General features: G+C 40.3%; 1 protein-coding gene across 3 annotated transcripts in view; it reads right to left on the bottom strand.

Annotated features, from left to right (window-relative positions):
* Positions 1-253: 253 nt before the first annotated feature.
* The window catches only part of LSAMP (limbic system associated membrane protein), a 712,212-nt gene continuing 690,000 nt past the window's right edge, over positions 254-22,465 (bottom strand). For 2 of the 3 annotated variants that reach the window (XM_086320663.1, XM_086320641.1), the window contains 2 exons: positions 10,654-10,686; positions 254-5,086 (listed from right to left, as the gene is read on the bottom strand). In XM_086320663.1, the coding sequence (XP_086176789.1) occupies positions 4,989-5,086; positions 10,654-10,686 (131 nt within the window). In that variant the 3' untranslated portion in view covers positions 254-4,988. The remainder of the gene's footprint in view (positions 5,087-10,653; positions 10,687-22,465) is intronic. The other variant, XM_086320652.1, reaches the window with a different exon arrangement.

Below are 22,465 nucleotides of genomic sequence, written 5' to 3'. Positions count from 1 at the left end.
ATTGCATGAAAAATGAAGTTTACATAGTTTATATTATGTACATAAACTACCGATTTACATTGATTTACACATGATTGGTGCCTAATTTATTAATCAGCACACAGAATGTAAATGCGCTGAAAGGAAATCAAGGTTTTAAAATAAATTTTCCATAATATCCATAAACATTTACGCTGGTGTAAATGTTAAACCAACACCTAACGTTAACACCAGCTAGCTTGTCAGCGGGTTAGTTATGCACTGGTTGCTGTGGTTGCTGGGTGAAGATAAAGTCTTTCTTGCATATCACGTGGCCACATTTAACAACATAGCTGCAAACGAGAACGGTTTACTTCTCTTCCACTGTATGCACATAAACGTAAACTTCATTTTGCATTTAGTGAGACACTTACAGATATTATGCCAACTACTATAGAAAATTTACTCCACTAGAGCAAATGCACTAGAGAAGAAATATTTTAAACATTTAAGAAAGAAGACTTCCTAAATTGGATTTACATTTCTTAACTCAGGGTCTTCGCTGTTTCTGTGGTATATTTAATATTTGTCTTCAAAATATTAATTGTTTTGTAGGTCGGATAACAGCACTGCACTTATATATCTATAAAAATGATACTTATTAGAAATCAAGGCTAAATACAGGTTGAAAATTTATGAAGTCGAAGAGCTAAAATAAGGTGATGGTTATTCCCATGGAACATGATCCATAAGCAAATTCCTTTCAAACAAATCATTACAGTGTGGAAAAATGGGGCTCCACGTCTTTCAAAATGAAGTATAGCTCTTTTTTAAAACCAAATTCAATACTTTTCTTCCTTTTAAGTTTAAATCATTATTCTAGATTTGGTTTATAATACATACAATATTGCAAATATAGCATCTGTAAAGATAAGGTTAAAAAAAATACATACACATATATATATATTTCCACAAATAATTTAAGACCTTCAAAAAACAAAATGGGAAATTCTGGGATGCAAGCCAATAGACACATTCAAACCACAACCAACCTGGGGATGGAACCTATGATTCTGGAACAGTTAAGAAGCTAATAACTCAGTAGGTAACAACTGAGAAATATTTTCATGCTGAGGAGCTTAGTTTTTGTGTGCAAAGGAGGTAAGTCCATTTTTGGAGGAGAAACAGATTTTTGTTTCTGTCCTCCAATAACATGAAAATCACGAGTACTTTTACAAGGTCTCTATGAATAGCCCAAATTGTCTGAAGATGTAGTAAAAAAAAAAAAAAAAAAATGCCCAGGGCAAAGGTGATGTCTGACTTGGAAGAGAAGGCAAAGGTCAGTGGGACAATTCTTCCTATCAGAAAAAGCAAGGACCTATCCCTAAGCCTTAGTTCTTTCAGGGCAGAGGGATGTTTTGTGCCCAAACTAGTAAGACTTCCTCCAATAGGGCAAAACCTTCTGATGAACAACTGCACAGAGGAAAGAATTTTGCAGTTGTAAAACCTAGGATAGTTTTCATTCTTCAGGAAGGACCCTTCATCAAGGTCATTTCTGCTTTGGTTAACTGTAAGTCAGGTCTCAGGATTTTGTTTTATGAAGAGTGGAGTTTCAGTTTGCATACAAAGGATATTAAATGTGTTAGCCATTCAGATTAATTGATGTATTTCACTCCTCTCAGTATATTATTTCCAGCCAGTTGATTCTTTTCATTGCAGGATTTCATGCTTTGATTACCAACGGACAAAAGTCTTGAAGAAAGTTATCACGTTGTGATGAACTAAATTCCAAGAAGTCCCATGTTTAAGCTTATTATCTCGATGTCAGTAATCTGGCTTCTACCTTTTACCTGACCCTTTTCCAAACTATGTTCTCTTCCATTTTTCACATTGCTCAAAAACATCCTCAAACCTATGAAATTTCTGGGGTCAATGATTGCTCTGAAACGGGAGACAGGACAAAAGTCCCAGATCCTACCAGAGATATATGCAAACACCACAATATTCAATACATGTTTAATTACGTTTAATATACGGACCATTTTAATAAAATTCAGGGAACAAATGGCGCTGACAAGGCAAAGACATTCCTTTCAATGAGAATCTCCTTCTATAAAGCCAAGACCTTGTCCTTAGGATAGGGTAGAGGCAATAAGAAATCTAGGTGTGTGATGAAAAATCCGTGACATGCCATGGGGATCTGTTCCTGAAATTGATACTAAACTGAATTAACTCCTGTTACTTTTCTTTTCTTATGTATCTTTAAATTAGCATGCACTCCACTAAAGCTTCCACTTAAGGATGTGGTTGACTCTTCAATATAGGAAATATTGATCGTCAAGGATGATAAGATTTTATTCCTGTACTAAGAAGACTAAATTGTTAGAGAAATCCCTGATTGTCAATAAATTGATGCTGCCTAGGAACAAGGCTCACCTTCTCTATGTTTAAGTAGCTACCATCTTGGATAAGAATTTTGGTCCTATGCCAGGATCTGCCACAAATACTTTTATGCACTCCCAAGTCCAATTTGTCCTTCTGTTTCATGTCTAAACTGCAGAATCTTAAAAGAAGTCTGGTGATAGGCTTTTAAAATAATAGAATCCCCTAGAAGAGATTAAAAGTACCACTCATCAGGAGATCATTACCTTTAAAGATGAGACTCATTGCAAAGAGCCTTCAATTAATAAAATCTATCAAGATAAATTTCAGATTTATTATTTTCCTTCCTCCCTCTTCACTCTCCTTCTATACTCCTTCCCTTTCTTCCTTTTTCTCTTCCTCACTCCCTTTCTTTCTAGTTCTTCCTCCCTTCCTTCTTTCTTCCCTTTCTTCCTTCCTTTTCTGATTTGCAGTTATGAAGCTTCCTGTTTTACATCATATAACAGCCATTTTCCAGGTTCTAAGACTTGGTGAGGTACCATATTTGGCTCTGCTGCAATACATTCTACTGTGACCTCAATAACAATCCTACGTCTTCTCACTAATGAGCCATTTCCAATGCCTATTAGTCTAAGTAAAAGCAACAGTTGGTTTCCTGACAAAGATCTACACACCGGGAGCTCTCTCTGTAAGGCTTTTCCTAAGAAAATCCTTCTGGTGTGGTGGTGATGTCAAGTTTTGTGGTATGTATATAGCTTTTGCCTAAATGATTACAAGTTTCTCAGCTGTTCTGGTTGAGAGCTAACTCATATTTCAGGGTTAACAATAAGATGTCTCTTGTATATGTAAACTTAAATATCATATCTCCCACTGTATCTTTTTCAGAAGACAAGAAGCCAAGAGTAAGTCGGAAAGATGGAATACAGTGCTGTTCCTAGTGGCCTGGTGCAGGATAAGGACAGAGTGCTATCAACAGCAGTGCTGTGAACACCATCCATGGATGAGAAAGGAGATGATGCGGGCAATCCAATCAAGTATTAGCCTAGAACACCAGGACAGAGCTGCAAAGGAGCAGCTACAAGGAGTAGATTTCCCCTTTGTTATGGCCAATGCTTGTATTGGGGCTGGCACAGTATTTCTACCACATGAGTAGGGACCTGGGTATCTGTACTTCTCTTGCCTTGCTCATGGCTCACTGTATTTTATCTGAAATATGGAAAAATCTCTGCTCAGGGAAATCCATGGGAGCAAATGCAGTGTTAACTGAAGATTGGAGAGGGGGCATAACAGGGCTGCTAAGGATCTCCGCGTGGCTCAGCATCCTTTCACTAGGACTTAACCCTTGGAGACCTTCCCACTTCTGGGGATTTGCTCCATACCTGCTACTGCTGCGGCAGAGCAGGACCAAGTCGGCAAAAAGCTGGGAAGCACATGAATCCTTCAGACTCACTCGTGAAACAGAGTGAAATCAGAAACTTCTGTCCTAGGTCACTTTATCCGCATCACTGATTCTTTCTACTGTTTGCTCACCCCATCAATAGTAGGCACTTTCATTGACAGTGATAATCTGAGTGACTCTGGACTGGGTTCTGATGACTGGACTGGGAGGAAGATGAGGATCTGCCCGTAGGTGGGGCACAGCTTGGTCTGAAATACACGCTGAGGTCCAGTGACAGCCATGGATGGGGGAGCGGCTCTGCTCCTTGCCTCCTTCCCCTCCCACGGCCCCCAGCACCTCGTCACAGCCGCATCTCAAGATTACAATGAGGGACAGTATCTACAGCACAATGAGTTTATGTACACGTGGACCATTCCCTCGGCATGCTTTAGAGAGAGGCGCACACGCCCACACACGTACACCCACGTTGAGAGAGAGAGAGAGAGAGACAGCACGCGCGCACAGTGGAGAGAATTAAAATGGCACTTTCTAGCATCTGCGGCATGACGAGTGCTGGGAGGTGGGGTTAAGGGGTGGGAGTGAAGGGAAGTGGCCGGGGTGAGGATAAAGAGCAGATATCCGGCGCGGATGCGCAGGGATGCGGGGCAGATCGAACACGGAGATGGTCTTAAAAGTTGGAGGGACAGTGAAAGCAGGAAAACCAGATAAACTGTCAGGTAGGACTCCAGCATGGATTCCATTGATAGTCTGAATGGCTATGCGTCAGCTCAAATTAAAAAACAGAATAAAATGATGTTGGTAGTATAAACACCAAGGCAAGACCATATTTTTTTCTTTCCCCGCAGATGAAAAAGGATGAAGGAAGGATAAAGAGTGTGTGTGTGTGTATGTGTGTGTGCGTGTGGTGGGGGGTTAATACCCATCTGGTACTTCTTCACTTGTCATTTTTTTATAACATCAAATCTCCTTAATTGATGGAGTCTTTACACAGTCTACATTTGCTTAGATATACACATTTCTTGGTAGAACTTTTCCCACCTGGAATTATACTTCAATTTTTATTGATGGACTTTCAAATTGTTTTAAATGTTGTATTTTCTTCTTCATTTTCTTATTTCCCCCTTCATTTATAAACACACAAAGTTGTGAAAGAAACAGTCTCCCCCCATTTCACTCTCTCTCTCGCTCTGTATCCTGTGTGACGCATTTTTGTGTGTTTTTTTTTAATTATTTTAAAACTTTTATTCTATTAACATTTGCTGAGAAGGCAGAGCAGAGATGCTGCCAGCAGCCACAGTGGTACAGCCAGACTGATAGATCCATTTATTCCTCTCACCGACCCAGGTCCTGCAGTGCAAAGAGAGAAAAGAAAGTAATTATTAATACATCCAGTCCACTCTATGTCACAACTGACTGCTCCTTATTTCAGAGGTAAGACTGGGCCGTGTACCAGCATCTCAAAGTCTGGGCACTTATATACAGTCTAAGAAGGACTCACCATCTTTTCTAAATCCTTCTGGTTGATCTATAAGTATCTTAGGGGTATCTTGTATGATGCTGGATCAGTCTCCTCTCCACCCAAATTTATCTTGCACTCTCTGGTCTGCACAGCAGTGGGATGTCAGCACTCATTAAGATTCCAAGCATTGCTGAGGGTCCTTCAGCAGCCAGACACGGGCTCCTCCAGCTGATTCACCACAGTATCTCCATCAATAAAATGTGGAACCAGTCTGTAATGCTCTCTTCTCAAGGGGGCGGGGGAGGGGTGGTGGTGGTGGCAGTGGCTATTTATTTGTTAGTGGGGAGAGGAATTGTTTTAAAGTAACGTTTTTGGCTGGGTGGCACCTTAGCTGCAAGGCAGAAAATAAGTCAACTCATGGTGGGATTTTAAGCAGCAGCAGGGGGTCATCTGGTCCAAACCCTTCATTTGACACTAAAAATTAATTATGATGACAACAAAAACAAACAAACCTAGCCAGGCAGGTCCAAACTGGAGCAGAGCTGAGACTTGAACTTGCCCAGAATTCATCCTGGAGGGGTTATCAGTGGGTTTCCCACTGCCAACCTGAGTTTTCCCAATGTAGAAGAATTTGGGGGATGTGGGTGTGCAAATGGAGAAGAGAGTGGGTGAGGGATTTGTGTATTTACACAGAAAGAATTGAGGCAGTGAGTGTAGGTCTAGAGCTTGCCTCCTATGCTTTGCCTGTTGCATTTCCTCCTTTTGTATAGTTCTGTTCATTTAGATTCATTACAAGAGGAAAACAGTTTTTCACAACAGAGACTTTTGGATTTAAGACTGTATGCTTAGACATGACATTCAAAAGGAAAAAATGGTGTCATTGTAACCATGGGTCAGTTGAAAGTTTTGAGGGCATTTAAGGAGATCAGTATGTGTGAATGAGTGTGTATGTGAGTGTGGGTGTTTGTACTTGTGCAAGTGCAATGGAAGCATCCTCTGGCATGTGAACATTTCCAAAATTGTCTACAAACATACCAGGTCAGATATAAAATAACTGGGAAAATGTTGAATATAAGAATATTCTCCCATCTATGTTTCACATATCAATAAAAATAATATTATAGGAACAACAGCAACCAAAGACAGCCAAGAAACAACTACATAGCACTTACGACACGTCCTGTTAAAAATGCTTCACAAATATAAGCACACAACCATGTTACAAGGCAGGTCCTCTAGTGAACCCTGCTTTCCAGTGAGATAAGGGAGCCACAGAGAGGGTAAGTTCACCACATGAGTTTACACAGTAAGCAGAGAGCTGGGCTTTCCCCCAGTGACTGACTCTAGAGTCTGTGCCTGTCACTGCTGCGCAGTGAGGTTATGTGGTGAAGGGGTGCCCCGAGTCTCCTGTCAAACATTCGGCAAATGAAATCTGGGTTTGTTTAAAACAGTAGCCCAGAACCAACAAAGCAACAGGAAGGTATCCATTATCTTTGAAAAAAATGATTTTCAATAGATCTTTTTTCTTTAAACTGAAATGTCTTATTGAGAATATTAAAAATGCTACTTAATATATAATATATATATAAAGTTTGAATAGCATAGTTACAGTATAAAATGAGTGTTTGAGTGTTATTATGTGTTGAGCAATGGAAACACAGAATAAAAGATTTAAATATCCAGTCCATTCTTTAAGTTTTCTGAATGACTGCAGGATTATATTAATAAGACACTTTAGCTATCTTCAGGTTCATGCCTTACATGAGGAATTAAGGATCAAAAAGATTATGCATTCTGCATAAAGCGCCTGATTAGTAATGGTGACCAGGCACTAGAATCTAGATATTAAGTCAGTGTTTTTCCTAATTCACACCCCCCCCCACACACATCATTCTTTTTGGCCTTTGGGGACCGTTAAGCTCCCTTAACGGCCCCTCGCCAGGGCCCCCAGCCTGATGGCAATGCAGTCCCCCATCATTTTCATTTCTCTCTGGGCTTTAGATGTCATGAGTTCTGTGACACGTTTGTCTGGATTAGTGTGTCAGTGATGCTTCCCAAACAGAGAAAGACTACACACAAATTGAGGCCAGACAGGGTTAAGCAAGGATGATTTTTGTTTTGCCCCAGGGATCCTTTGAAAACAGGTTTTCAGACTCAATTCTGCCTATTTCCTTAATCTCATTTTTAGTGCTGAGACAGGTTGGATTATCTTTCAGACATCTTGGAGTTGAGTGGTACCTGGGGGAAGTCTAGTCTTAAACCATTTTATTTGAAGGATAGTAAATATGTGATAAAACAAAAATGCCATCACTGAAAAATATGATATATGCATATATGAACCTAGATACACATGTTCACATATAATATTCTTGCTAATGTATGTACACATACATATGCAGATGCCAAGAGAAGTATATTTGTTATATGCATACTCATATACACATATGATAGACACATGTTAAAGGTATTTTAACACACAAAGTTGACAATTAGCTATTACTCTTACATGCTATTCTATGTTATACATAGGGAATCTTAGTATGACTCTTAATAATCTTTAATTTTATCTCCAATAGAATTGTTACCACATAACTGAAATATATTTTGTGGCTCTCTGAAAGATATTTTCATCTCTATCAATTATTATTTATTAAGTGCATTAAGTGCTCTCATATAGCTATTTGATGTGCTTATATGACTTGCTCTTTTCATAATTGGTTTTGAGAGTAAATAAATAGGCTTGAAAAAAACAAGGGTAAACCGGTGATAGTTGGGGAATCAACACAAGTGTGTATACAATTACAGATACGTGTATATATGACTGCAAGTGTGTATACAATTACAGATACATGTATATATGACTGCATAGGAGACTACTTCAGTTAATGGCTATTTCAGGGAAGAATCATCAGCAAAATCATTAATTATGTTTTAGTTCATAGTTATGAAATTTCTGCTTATTTGTGGAAATGCAAATGATAAATCTTATTTCCCATACCAGATGGCCACACTCAGCAAGTGCTTTTATACACTGACAGATATAATGAAAGCAAGAGTCTGCAAACATAAATTAGCCTTAAGAATAGATGGGCAAATAGAACCACAATTCAAAAATTGCTACATGTTTTTCACATAACAGAAAAAAATCATATTTTGGTATTTAGCCACATCCTATATATATGTATATATGTGTATGTGTGTTTATCTAGTAAACATTTAATAAGAGGTAGCAACAGAGGATTAGATGGTTGTATGGCATCACCAACTCAATGGACATGAGTTTGAGCAAAGTTTGGGAGACAGTGAAGGACAGGGAGCCTGGCTTGCTGCATCCAAAGAGTCAGTCATGACTTAGCGACTGAACAACAATAACAACAAGATTGTCATTATTGTTATTAACTCTGGAAGTCTATGTTACAGGATGGCATGAAATACCTCTGGATCAAAGACACTGGTTTGCGAGCTGGGTCAAGGCTTTTAATGTTTGACATGAAAAGTGCAAAATTTAGCTGCAGCGGGAGTGGGAATCTTGAGTCAACACACCAGGTCAAGGTTTTCAACTCCAAAGATAGTTGAGACTCTGTATCAAGGTGAAGGCCGGACGGCACTTGGCCAGGACAATGCTTATCCAAGGGAATTGGTGATTAAGGGCAAGTCTGATAGAACATAGTTCAGCCATACAAGAAAAGAAGGGCCAGATGAATTTAAGCTCAAACTCTTCTTAGAATTATTAAGGATTGACAAAACGACTAAAATAAAAACATAAACAATATGCAAAACAATTGTTAAACAAAGGAGAAAAATAATCTACTAAACGTCTCTTAGATATTATCTTGAAGCCCAGGCTGAGGCCCCCTCAGTGGCCTGGAGCCACATTTAAAAGGGAAAAAGACTGACTTTGGTGCCACCTGCTGATCATTTTCTGTCAGTACAGCTTCCTCTGCGTGAAGGAATCCACTGGGGAGGAGAGCCTGTAGTTTCTAGGCCTGGAGCAAATTGTAAGAGGGGGTATACTGATGTTTTCTTTGAGCAGTGTGTCTTGAAAATAAATTTGGGTTCCATATCCACAATGCTTTATGCATTATCTCCCTTTTCTATAAAAACGGTCTTGGAGTATTCTCACAATGAAGTTGGAATTATCACACTTTTTCCATCAAAACAACATCAAATATTTTGACTTGCAAAATCTTGAAACTTTAGGCCATTACTTTCCTTTGAGTGACACTATGAATTTTTCTCATTGATCTTTGAAATTAAAAAAAAAAAATCGCATGCTCTATTTTCCCCTCCACTCCAAAGCTCTGTGGTATCATTGTGTTCTAACACCACCAGTTACTTAAGATTCAAATGTAATGGACAATCGTGGCATGCAGAGAGAAGAAGGTATGAAGAGGACAGCAGTTTATACTTCTTGTCCCAAATAATCTTGATCCTATATACGTATTTCTGGTCACGTCTTCCCTGCTGCATTCTGTGAGGGCTTGCTAGCACTGGTCATAAACTAGATGCTGGCCCTTTCCTGGGTGTAACCAACAAAGCTGGTCCACAGTCTCTGAGGCTCACTGCCTGGTTGGGTCTAAGGACCATAAGAATAGGTTTTCACTCTTGAGAGTGATCTTGGTAGCCTTAGCCCCTTTGACACTCAGACAAGATGTCTTCATAGGAGACACTTATCAATCCAAGTGGGTGGCCATGAAAATTTATGCAGGGTGGTGCCTGCCACATAGATTTTTCCATGACTCTGGTATGGGAACAGACACTGTTAGGGATTTCTGTTGGTCTTGTAAAGATAACACATCAGAATTGGTAATTGTTTGAATCTTAGGGTCCATGTCATGAAGTGTTGACCTGACTATATTGTCTTTGTAGGGGAAAGTGTGTGAATCACGTGCCACGTGGCTGACAGAGCTACATGAGGCAGTTTGACAGCACAAAAAGGCAGTTACCAGATGTCCCTGCAGCCTGGGTATAGGGTGGCAGGGCCAGGGTATGGGAGAAGGTTCTGGCAGGAGGGCATAGGGAATGCTCAAGTTCTTCATTTTTGGAGACCCTACTCTATCTCCTTGAGCAATATATCTGCTTCAACAGCCAACGAGGGGTGATGAAGTGGACTCTCTGTCTCAACTGAGAGCCCTAACACTGGGAAGTGGACATTTCCAGAAGTGCAGCTCTGCAGGAATTAACCAAGGGAACTTAAGGACAATGGGAGAGGGAATAACTTGCTCAGTTCCAGAGATTCAAAAATGAATAAGTCAGAAGCAATAGAGGGGTCATTGTTGGATCAGAGACTTATTGTAAATGAGAAAGTTCACAGTTTGGGAAAAATAGTGGCAAATGTGTTATGGAAATTATCACAAATTATCAATAGGGAATAATCACGTGTAGAAGGCTCCGATGTATTGCTGCGGACTCTCAATTTTAACATACAGAAGGGAATCAGAAATAAGAACCATACCTTTTTGCTTGAAGTGCACGGTGGTGCCAATTTCTAAAAAGGAAACATTTAGCAAAACAAAAACAGGTAAAAAATTCTGAATCAATTGAGAGTAAGCACAAAGGTCGTCTGGTACTCTCCACTGCAAGGAGAACGAGAGGAAAGGAGAAAGAGCACGCTCAGAGGAACACACACTGGTAGAGACTGAAAGAAAGGTACATGGAAAGAGACTGCTTTGTTGGAACAAATGTGCGGTTGGAGGTGGCAAAAGCAATTTGCAGCTTCAGGTACTTGATGTAACATGTGATGAGTGCAGACGAGTACGAGATCTCTGAGGATGACAGATGAAAGGACTCTTGACTGCAATGTAGCCAAGGACAGGTTGTGTCTGCCTCCCCACACCCAACCCCATTCTACCCTTTTGCATCTGCTTTGCTCTACTTAACACCGGTTACCTTTCTTCCTTTTCCTTTTCCTTTCTACCTTTTTTTTCTAATACACTAAATCCCTTCCAACAGTACAACCTTTGCCCTCGCACCTGCTTGGAATGTCCCTCCCCAGACCTCTGCCTGGCCAGCTCAGTCACTTCATTCAGATTTCTGCTGAAATGTCAGGAAGGGTTTCCCCCATCATCTTCTCAAAAACGGTATCCTCTGTGACTTCCTGTTATTTTACCCTGGTTTGCTAATATTAATAGTCCTGATCCCTACTTTTCCCCATGTTACACATTGACTTACTTGCTTGTTCAGTTTCTCTCCTCCATGAAGGCAGCCACAGTGCATATCTTGTCAACCACTGTACCCTGGTGCCTAGATCAGAACCCAGCATGTAGCAGGTATACAATAAATACTTGTTGAATCTACTAATAACTCTCAGTGTTGGGAGAGCTTCTATAGGTAAAATGCTTGGATTCCCTTTTAAGTATCTTGCTCAATTAAAGCACAGCGCTCCTCGATATTTAGAAGTAAATATGGAAAATTTCCATAGGATACTTTGAATCTCAGGACCAACTGGATGACTGATCAGATATAGGAGTCCAAACCATGGAAGCTGGACATAGGTTTTCTTCTCTGTGAGGATCAGGACACAGCCCTGCATTCCTGAGTGGCATGCTTTCACTAAGGGCATAAAGTGACCTGGACTCTGAAGAGAAAAAGAAGCTTCAGATTAGGAACCCAGTCACCTCACCATCCTGCTTGAAACTGGCTTATGCTTTCTCATGACTTCCAGAATAAAGACCAAAATACTTAGCATGCCATCCATGGCTCTGCCCTTTCACCTTTCCAGCCTCATCTCATGTGGAGATGTTTATTATCCCGGTGTCCCAGCCCACAAACCTTCCTGATGCTCCATGGTACCCCGTTTTCTTTGTCGTGGGGTCTATGGCCTGATGATATCTCTACTAGGAATCCCACTCACCCTTCAAAATTTAGTTACATATTCCACAGAGAAATCTTCCTTAGACTCCTTGGTAAAATGAAGTCCCTCTATTATAAGCTCTGTTCTCCTTCACAACACTCATCTCAGTTTTAATTTCAAATGTATTTGTCTGGTGTTTTGATGAATGCTTATTTCACTAGTGGGCTATGAGTTCCACAGAAGCAGGAACTGTATCTGTTACTGCTCCCTTGTTGGCACAGCAAATGAATGACGGCACTCTGAGTACACAATGGACCAAATCACTGAAATATGAGAAGAATAAAGATATGCCAAGCATCCTTCTAACAGAGGAGCTGAGACTCTGTAAAACAACAGAGAGTCTGAGTAGCTAAAATCTTTATCCTCTGATTTAGCACAAAGGGGTCTGAGCTTCAGAATCAGGTCTGCAAAGTTTTGGAGGTTCAGTGCAATCTAGGAATCCTCTCCCTCGCAGATTTTCCTTTTGCCTTTATGATTTAAGGATATCACAAGGAGAAGTCTCAAACAGCCTGATGTTTTCTAGTATAGTCATGATGGCTATAAGAAGGGCACCACTGTCCTAGCATCCAAAGTCTTGAAAATGTTTGACTACTATTCAGCATTTGCTGGGCTGTTCATAGAGCAAACTGTGTGCACAAGTGAGGACAGATGTGGGGTGAGGCAGCTGGGGGTGTGTGAAGGTTCTTTTATACCATGATTGCTGGTACACTTCTGAAGACACTCAAAGCCATCAGCATCTGCCCTTCTGTCCTTGACGAGCTAGTCCATTATTTGCAGAAAGATGGAGGTCCATTCAGAAGATTGGAGCATGATTTCTGCTCCTCTTCTAGCAGAAGCCAGTTACTGAGGTCACTGTCAACTTAGAAGTGAAGTCAGATTCTATTAAGACTTAAAATGCTGGTGTCCACCTGCTGACCACACAGATCACCTGACCAGCAATGTTTCATTTGTGTATTAAACATGCTGTCACCTGTTTTCTTTGATAATACCTGTTCTCACAACTTTTCTTTAAAATCAGCATATTGCTTTCAAATATTGCAAAATCTCTGTAGAGAACTGCTCATCAAAATATGAGGAAAATGAGGCCCAGACAGGTTAATCAGTTCCCCAAGGTCACACAGACAGCAAGAGGCAGAGCTGAGACTGAAATTCAGGGCTCCCACTTCTCCAGGCAGAACTCTGTCCATTATTCACAATACCCCTCTGGAATTTTTATGATAGCAGGGCTGAGTAAGTGTAGCCTACATAACTCTAGGGTTATCACTGAGACATTTATATGATTCAGTATTGACTGGGGAAACTTTGGCTCTGCTCCTGTGCAAAGTACAAGTTCTCCTCTTTCTTTGCTCAAATTCTTTGGTTTATCATTCTTTAGAATTTATACAGACTTCTCAAGGTTCCAGGTGGTGCAGTGGTAAAGAATCCACCTGCCAATTCAGGAGACTCAAGAGATGTAAGTTTGATCTCTTCTCCCCTGGAGAAGGAAATGACAACCCACTCCAGTATTCTTGGCTGGGAAATCGCATGGACAGTTATAGCCCTTGGGGTTGCAAGAGTCAGACGTGACTGAGCACAGCAGCAGCAGTAGCTCAGGGTCACAGAGTGATGCTCTTCACCCTAAGGGGTTTAGATTTCCTGATGGGATCATCTTCGTGTAAAGAACCCCTTAGGTTTCCCATGGTCCATCCCAGGTCTCATAGAATAATTCCAAGCAGTTGTTCAAGAACCTAGGCAGGCAGGGACACCAACAGTTCTGCTTAACTAGAAATTATCACTTCATTTCTTTTTGCCTCAGTTTCATCAACTGTAAAGTAAGTTTAATTAAAAGCTTCCTGTAAGTTTGTTCTGGGGCTTCCCTGGTGGCTCAATGATAAAGAATCTGCCTGTCAATGCAGGAGACCCAGGTTCAATCCCTGGGTTGGCAGGATCCCCTGGAGAAGAAAATGGCAACTCACTCCAGTATTCCTGCCTGGGAAATCCCATAGACAGAGGAGCCTGTCGGGCTACAGGCCATGGTGTTGAAAAAGAGATCAACAAGACCTAGTGACTAAACAACAACAGCTTTGTTCGATCACTTAGATAATTATCATACTCTGCTTGGAATGCTGCCAGACACATGCTAATTGCTCAATAAATAAGAGTTGTTGTTGTCAGATTTATGGTAAAAATTGCTTACAGAGGAGACTGTCAGGAAAAGTTTTGTGGAAAAAGAGAAAAACAGATCTTCAAAGTTAGCCATGGCAGTACTGTTTCAAAAAAAAAATTTTTTTAAAAAAATCTATAGCACTACGGATGAACAAAAGATTCTAGCACACTGAAGTGATAATGAAGCGGACTGATTAGGGAGCATTTTGGTCAGGAGAAAACTAGCAATAGGTTAACCAGTAAAGGGAACAGACTTGAGCAAAAGTCTGAATGTCCTAAATGGGAATGGACACTGCCTTACTAGTTGACTAAAAATAATTTAACAAAAGAATTCAAAAAATTGCTCAAACTTTACATTCTATGAAGAAAATATTTTTAAAAATCAGATAAAAAATATACTCTTGTTTAAGTTATCTTTAAAAAGCAAACTGCCAGTTAAAAGTCTAGGAAGTCTTCCCTATGGCAATGAATGACATAGTTTGTGAAATACCAACGATCTTAAGACTTGGAATTCCATTTGTATTTAGAAAAAAGAGAATGTAACTTTTATTTTGTATTATTATGTCTTATTCATCCACTTCTGTTGGAGTAGACCGTTCTCTTTTGAGGAGCAAAATTCTGAACATTTTTGAGGAGGGCTCTTTGAAAAGTTGGTTGTATGCTGCCATCTTGTGGTAATACTAAACATGTGCCTTTGCGCCGTCTAAAGTAATTACCTTTGTCCACCAGGTGGCAGTAGTGAAAAAATTATCTTTGTTATTTTCAAAAGGAGTCTTTCCTATTACAGATCAAAAAAAAGAAAAAAAAAAAACACAACTCTTGGTCCTTAACAACTGACAATAATTCTTTCTTTTCCAACATGAAGGCGCTCTCAAGTTCTTGAGTAAAACTGCCTTGCCAGGGACACCAATTCTGTAGGGATTCCTGGATATACTCATTAGAATATACCTGACAACTACCATTTTTATGCCTCTCCTGAAGACTTCTCTCCACATGTCAATTTAGCTTCAGCAAATAGACTTAACAAGTAAGCATGGTAGTGCCAGTCTGAACAATGAAATAAAAGGATAAATCTACAGCAGCAGTACAATGGACAAAACTTCAGGGGGTTCAAGTACAAAGAAAGTTCTAAAATTCTGTGAATGCATTATTGTCATATGCTTAGATCTCAGCTCCTGATGAGGGTGTAGGAGGCAGCAATGGGGAAAAGAATTTAATACTAGAAAAGGCAAGTGCCTTGATAAATTTATTTATGCCAATCTGTCTTTGACTTTCGACTTTCAGATTCTTTACAACCAGCTGTGTTAGACAAATGTCCCCGGTGGTACTAGTCATAAAGAACCTGCCTGCCAATTCAGGAGACAAGGGAGACACAGGTTCAGTTCCTGGGTGGGGAAGATCCCCTGGAGGAGGGCATGGCAACCCATTCCGGTATTCTTGCCTGGAGAATCTCATGGACAGAGGAGCCTGGAGGGCGACGGTCCATAGGGTCACACACAGTCGGATACGACTGAAGCGACTTAGCGCACAGCACACACAGCATCAAAAAGAGCTGAGTGGGCCTTGCTCATCGGCAGGACGTCTTCCTTGTTCACTACTGTAGCCTCGGCCTCACTATTTCTTCAGCACAGAGTCTGTATTCAGTAGATTGGGTGAATAAGTGTCTGAATACATAAATGAATAAATGAATGAGTGACTGAGTGAATTAATCCATCAATACCTTAAGGGCTGCCCTCTAAAATTCTAGGTAGGGGGAAATATTATTCTTTGAAACCACCATGCTTTAACACAGAGGCAAAGTGACTGTTGGGAATTCACAGTCATTTAAAGAATAATAAGGGGCTAGGAGGTTCTTCAGAGAAGGCAGTGACACCCCACTCCAGTACTCTTGCCTGGAAAATCACATGGGCGGCGGAGCCTGGTAGGCTGCAGTCCATGGGGTCACTAACAGTGGGATAGGACTGAGCAACTTCACTTTCACTTTTCACTTTCATACATTGGAGAAGGAAATGGCAACCCACTCCAGTGTTCTTGGAGAATCCCAGGGATCGGGGAGCCTGGTGGGCTTCCATCTATGGGGTTGCACAGGGTCAGACATGACTGAAGCGACTTAGCAGCAGCAGCAGCAGGAGGTTCTTTCATTAGTCTCCAAATCCCTGGCAGGTAGAACATTTTCTGGAGGACCGAGCTTTATTTATGAATGTCCTCATGAAATTTAAACCTTAGAAAACAAAAGCCCAAGCTTTTTTTGTTTGTTTGTTTCAAAGTCCAGAAGATTTCTTCTTGCCTTTCATCTGTCACTATGCGGTAGGACTAGGTCTCTTGCCATTAAAGTGAGTGTTGTGAAGGCAAGAGATGCTTCATTGGAAGCTCTGCAGTTTACAGTTTGTTAACTGTCACTGCTGCTGCTGCTAATGCTAAGTCGCTTCAGTCGTGTCTGACTCTGCGCGACCCCATAGACAAGAACCCACCAGGCTCCCCCGTCCCTGGGATTCTCCAGGCAAGAACACTGGAGTGGGTTGCCATTTCCTTCTCCTGTGCATGAAAGTGAAAAGTGAAAGTGAAGTCGCTCAGTTGGGTCTGACTCCCTCACTACCTGAGGAAATTTCTGTATCTATATTTATGAAGAGTTACCGCATTTCTCCTTTTTGAATTCTATCTGGGAGAGGAGGTGAGGGTACAACAAACCCATGAGGAGAAGAATTGATTTTTAGTGCTCTGACAGCTTACCTCTAATCCTCTGCTTATAAGCATTCATTCCAGTTCACAGGTAGGATACATAGAGTTGGAGGGTTTATATTGTTTGCACAGTTGTTCTAATTCCAGGGTATTTACTTGAACATAAACGGCTCACTTTTCAACCTGCCACAGTCACTGGAACAAGGAAATGTTCTCTGTTGCATATGGCACAACTCTTTTTAAGCTTTCTGATGAGCCCTGGGTTTTGAAAATAACATATTAGCGGACTTAACTAACTGGACTTTTTTTTTGTTTCCTGTATCAGAATGAATAAGGATGTATGTTCAGCAGAAAGGGAAGGTCCGAATTCAACAGGGGATCTATCTTCCAATTGTCTGGGAAAAGTGAGAGAGGGATGGAGGGAACACATGTATACCTGTGGTGGATTCATTTTGATATTTGGCAAAACTAATACAATTATGTAAGTTTAAAAATTAAATAAAATTAAAAAATAAAAAAAAAATCATTAAGAAGTTTAATAAAATAAACATTTAAGAATATTCCCTGTGCCACTTGCTCCGTCACTGATGCTGAGGACCTGAAGCATAACATTTGTAAGTATCCTCCATGGGAATTTATGTGTTTTTGTGCTCTTTTTTTTTGTTTTTGCCAATATTAAAAAAAATAAAACCTTTCTTATTATATTGGCTTAAAAGGGGGACATTTTTATTAATTCAATTTTCAAAGCCACACTCTGAAAGTTGTTAATTTCTTTCTCAATGGTTTCTCCGCTCTACTTGGAGGCTTTAGGGATTAGCAGCTTCTACTTACAAGAATTATTATTATTTTTCCTTTTGACATAGAAAAAAAACATGCCTGTGGTTTCTATTTGGATTGTTAGAGTTTTAATTTTCTCTTTTGTACTATATCCATATTGTATAAACTCTCATGCCTAATATTTATAGAGTAATGTTCTCTGAGGATCTCAGTGATCATTCTGGGTCTGGTTCTGGAGGAAAAGCCAACATAGAGAAATAGGTCTAATCCTCAACCTTAAGGTTGTAGCTGTTTTCTGACCTACTTCATAGGTCAGTCACTATCCTGACAACTAGGGAAATATGCCAAACTGGCTGGGGAAATGAAAAAGTCTTAGCTCAGCATGTCATCAATATTTGAGAAGGTAAGTTGGCCTCCCCCTTGGCTAGATTTGGGTCAGAAAGGACTCCTACACTTTACTTTTAAATACTCCTAGGGGCTTCTGATCATTGACCATGACCAGGAATGGACTTCAGATAGTCTGATGCTGTTTCAAAGTGAGTCAGAGACATGAATGATGTATCAAGCTTTTTGCCACCCTGGATATTCTGGTGATAATTCAGTGTTGAATGAATGAGTATACCCAAATCAAAATTAATGTTGATATAACGTCTCATTATATAGTAGAATAATTGAGAAAAATGAATGTGGATATAATGTCTCATTATATAATAAAATAATTGAGAATCATTCCTTATTCTCATCAATTAGTGGACCAACCCTCCATTATGTTCTATACGAAAGAGAATCAGAGAAAATATTTTTAAAATAAAAGTTCATCTCATTAAACAGAAGATAACTTTGTCTTATACCCCAATTTAGAGAGAGAAAGTAGGAGGTTCAGTAAGGGGGACTCTTACTGGAGACCCTGGAGGTGACTCAGTGGAAATGTCTTGTAGGGTGAGTCAGGTTTGACTCAGGACCGGGAAGAGCGGAGGGTGTACTGGTCCCTGTGGAGTGGGCGGTGGCCTGAGGGGCAGGGACTCCTGAACCTGAGTGTTCTGTGACCTTGAGCAAGACACAGGGCTAGGCCAGCCTCAGAGGGGAAGAACGCAGAGAACTGGTCAGGTGTTTTCACTCGAATATGTTATAATACACCAACAGCTCAAAGATTCAGACAAAACATTTGTTTCTATCATATTAATGGTGTTATCTCTGAGGAGAGAGATTATATATAATCTTTATTTTCTTCTTTATAGTTTCATATATTTTCAAATTCTTCCATAATGAAAAGCATAACATTTATTATCAGAATGGAAAGCTATTTATAAAAACAAATCTGGGGTAAAGAAAATAATCCCCTAAATCTGGGGAAAAGAAAATAATAATTTTCTGATTCTTTAGCTTTGAGTTGACATCATTACAAGGAGACTGAGTTTTCCCCACCACTTTTTAGTTGGCTGGTATTAGTGAAACTAAAGAGAAGCTAAGATAGGTGAGGTCTAATTTCTATAAGGAACATTGTCTTTACAGCATGAAATGACAATGCAATAAAATATGTATTATATGGGTTTATGAGGTCCTTCTGACTGCACGCTTGAAGTAAGTGCTCTGTGGAGTAAGTACAGGTACATGAAATGACTTTAACTGCTATAGGCTCTGCTCGATGGTGATACGGACTGTTCCAGAAAGTACAGGATCACTAAGCACTCCCAGCATAAAGGAAGGGTTTCATTAAGTCTCTTAAAGCAAGTCAGCCTGCTCAAATCCTGCAGGTTTCTTATTTAGCCTGAGAGGTTTAATTTTTAATAATCAGTGAATTAAAATGTTAGAGAATGCCCAATGGGGTAAGTTTAATAAAGGAACTTCCCTGGGCCACTCCACCTAAAAATATATATAAGACAGAAAAACTCCAGAAGTAAATTTTTTTGAATTAGTAAGTTATTAGAGCCAGACACGAACTCTTTGCCTTAAAGAAGAAACAAATGCTTATGCTCCTGTGCCTATAACACACCCATTGCACCTGTGGGTAAAATCCTGGCATTTGGTCCTCATTGGAATGAAAGAACAGTCATCCAATTTCATAAAGAGCTACTTCCTAGCCCCGAATCTACTTATTGTTGGGGCAAAGTAGATTACAGTTGAAAAGACATAATTTCATGTACATTTGGAAGCCTTCTGCGCCTTCATGTATTTGACTTGCTAAAAAAGGATTTTAAAAGTACAGGTTTGTGTAGGTCTCTAGAGATTTGCCTCCTGTCTGGTTTTCTCCCTCTGTTTCCATGCTCTAAATTGTGAATTGCAGATCCGTTTCAGAATACATTTTAGATTTAAATTCTAAGGGATTCAAGACTGGCCTTAATCCGTGTAATATGTGTTTTCATTTCATATGTTTGAAACCAAAAACATTCAAATACCATGAAACAAGGTAACTCGCTGTGGAATTTGAAGGCGGAGATAAGTGAATTTGTGAGATTTCCTGGGATTTTAAGGCTCTCACAAATAAGAAGATAAGGGATTAAAAAACAGTGGTATGCTCAGAGTTACCCCAGAGCCTGCGTCTATAGCACTGACCGCCGCAGGGCAGAGAATTTGGTGAAGGCGGTTCTGCTTTGGAACCTTGGCAATGCCTTTACTACTGGGAGCACCAGGACCCCTCAGGGATTTATCTGTAATTCCTGCTGTGTCACTGACTTGAGACATAATATACCTCCAGGTTCTAGAGCAAGCAGCTCCTGGAAAACACAGATGGCTCCAACTGACCTGACCATCCCGACAACTAACTTAAAAGCCTACTGTCAAGCCTCCTTGTTGAGAGGCTAAAAGCTTTCTCTAGAAGCTCTGATAGAGAATGGCTCTCAGCATCCTCCAGAAAACTCACCTCTGTAACACCACCTACCACATAGTATACCCTATCCACACATGTCCGCACAGTAGTCAAGTTGACAGCTGCTCTTTCTTATCTTAAATGTGTAACAGGTAGTAATGCCCATCTCTTCTCTTTTAACTCCACTGGTTTATCACCTTTCTTTTGTTTTTAAACAGGCTAGATGCAAATGAGGAAAAGTAAGAAACTATTAGGAAAAAAATGTGGGTTTTTCCCCCATATTTAAAAAATTATTTAGACACTACTGTTGAGCTGTCTCTGGATTCTAATTCTCTGCAATCCTGGGATGTTCTGCTCCTTTCTCCCTTCTCTTCTTTCTGCCTTAATTTTAAACTTCACTTTCACTGGTAAGAGAACTGACTGGTCCAGGTTAGCTAAGGTGCCCCTGTGCTGAGTTCTCCATAGACCACACAGGTCTCCTCAACTTAGCAAAGTTTCTCGTAACTGCTCATCAACAACTACTGCCCGGGCAGGTCTGTAAGGTCTATTACTGTGGAGGTCGTGTCTGGCTTCTTCCCACAGCACTTCCCAAGTACCTAGCTCAGAGCTAGAGCTTGACATAGAAAGTACTAGGATGGTACTTTTTTTTCGAAGGAATGAATAGTGTAACCAAAATACTGTGTATTGTCAAATAAACTTCATCTGGGCCAGAAACTAGTTTTCACTGCCCATCAAGAATGAGGTTTCTTTCTGGTGTTCCTAATGGTTGAAAATCAGATGAAAAGAAAACATGAACAGAAAATAAAGGAACTTTACAGAGCGAAGGCAAGTGGAGAGTACATTTAAAGGCAGAATAGACAGTGACGCATTCGTTTAATGACAGATGGGAAGACCAACCTCCAGTGGGTGAGAGCATGCCGTCTATTTCAGCACTGTGACATGAAGTGAACAACCTTCCACAATGAACTTACCTGTGTTCAGGAACTGCAGGGACGAGAACACATCTCCCAAGTTACTCTCTAAGTTGTGATTCAACAAAGAGAAGTGAAAGCTACTGCTTTTTTTACGTTCCTTTTTTCCCTTAGTCATTTCTGCCCTCCAAACATTCACATGTACAATTGAGAAAGCACTTCAGAATGGCCAAGCAACTTTCCAACATAGCACATGGGTGGGGATGCTCAGTGTCCTGCGGGCTACAGAGGATGGGATGGTGCATGGGATGGGTACTCAGTCAAGGCACAGTTATCTGTTTTTTTTTTTTTTTTTTAAACCACAGGATGCTACGGTTGCCCCAAGCAAGATTCTCTTAAGTAGTTAAAAAAGAAAAGTCATACTGGAACTACAAGGTTTGGAAGGTAAGTGGTTAAAACAGAAGAATCTCCATTGTGAGTATGGGGCGTATAAAGTAGAGTGGACTGATAGCTGTGATTTATAGCAAGGATACTCTGTTAGTGGTAATGTCCAGCTATTAAAACGTACATATGTGTTACAGAAACGTGGGAAGCGTTTTCTTTTACAACCAGCATTGTGATGAGTAAAATAGTGCAATAAACTATGGCAGTTCTCAGGTCCCCAGGGTCCAATTAGGAAGCATGATAAATGCCTTGTAAGGTCTCTCCTCCTACTGATTTGCAGTGGATATAAGCTGCCGATTCTCGGTGGAGTCCTAGTGAGTGGTCTGCCTACTCCCATCATATATCTGGGTACAAATGAACACCTTAAATTGGAATTCCAAGCTCATTATGCCACGCTGTGTCCTGACTTGGCAGGTGTGTTCTTCATAGCAGTGTACAAGGGGAGATGTAAGGTGGGACCTCTTAAGCTGGGGGATTTTTCCCCTATGGCAGTGCTTGTTTAATTTAATGCCTACAAATGACTTGTGATGATTAAAGACCATTGTGGGGACAGAGTGACTGTAAAAGGGAGGTTGTGTATCTAGCCTCTCCAGATAGATGGGATAATGGCTTTGTGGTGCTTCACTGTGTGGTATCCAGTGTCAAGAATTGA

Source organism: Bos grunniens, chromosome 1 (assembly GCF_055505025.1).
Source record: "Bos grunniens cultivar Pamir isolate PY7600 chromosome 1, Bosgru_T2T1.0, whole genome shotgun sequence".
NCBI classification, from domain to species: Eukaryota; Metazoa; Chordata; class Mammalia; order Artiodactyla; family Bovidae; genus Bos; species Bos grunniens.
This window is presented reverse-complemented; position numbering and strand designations above follow the sequence as displayed.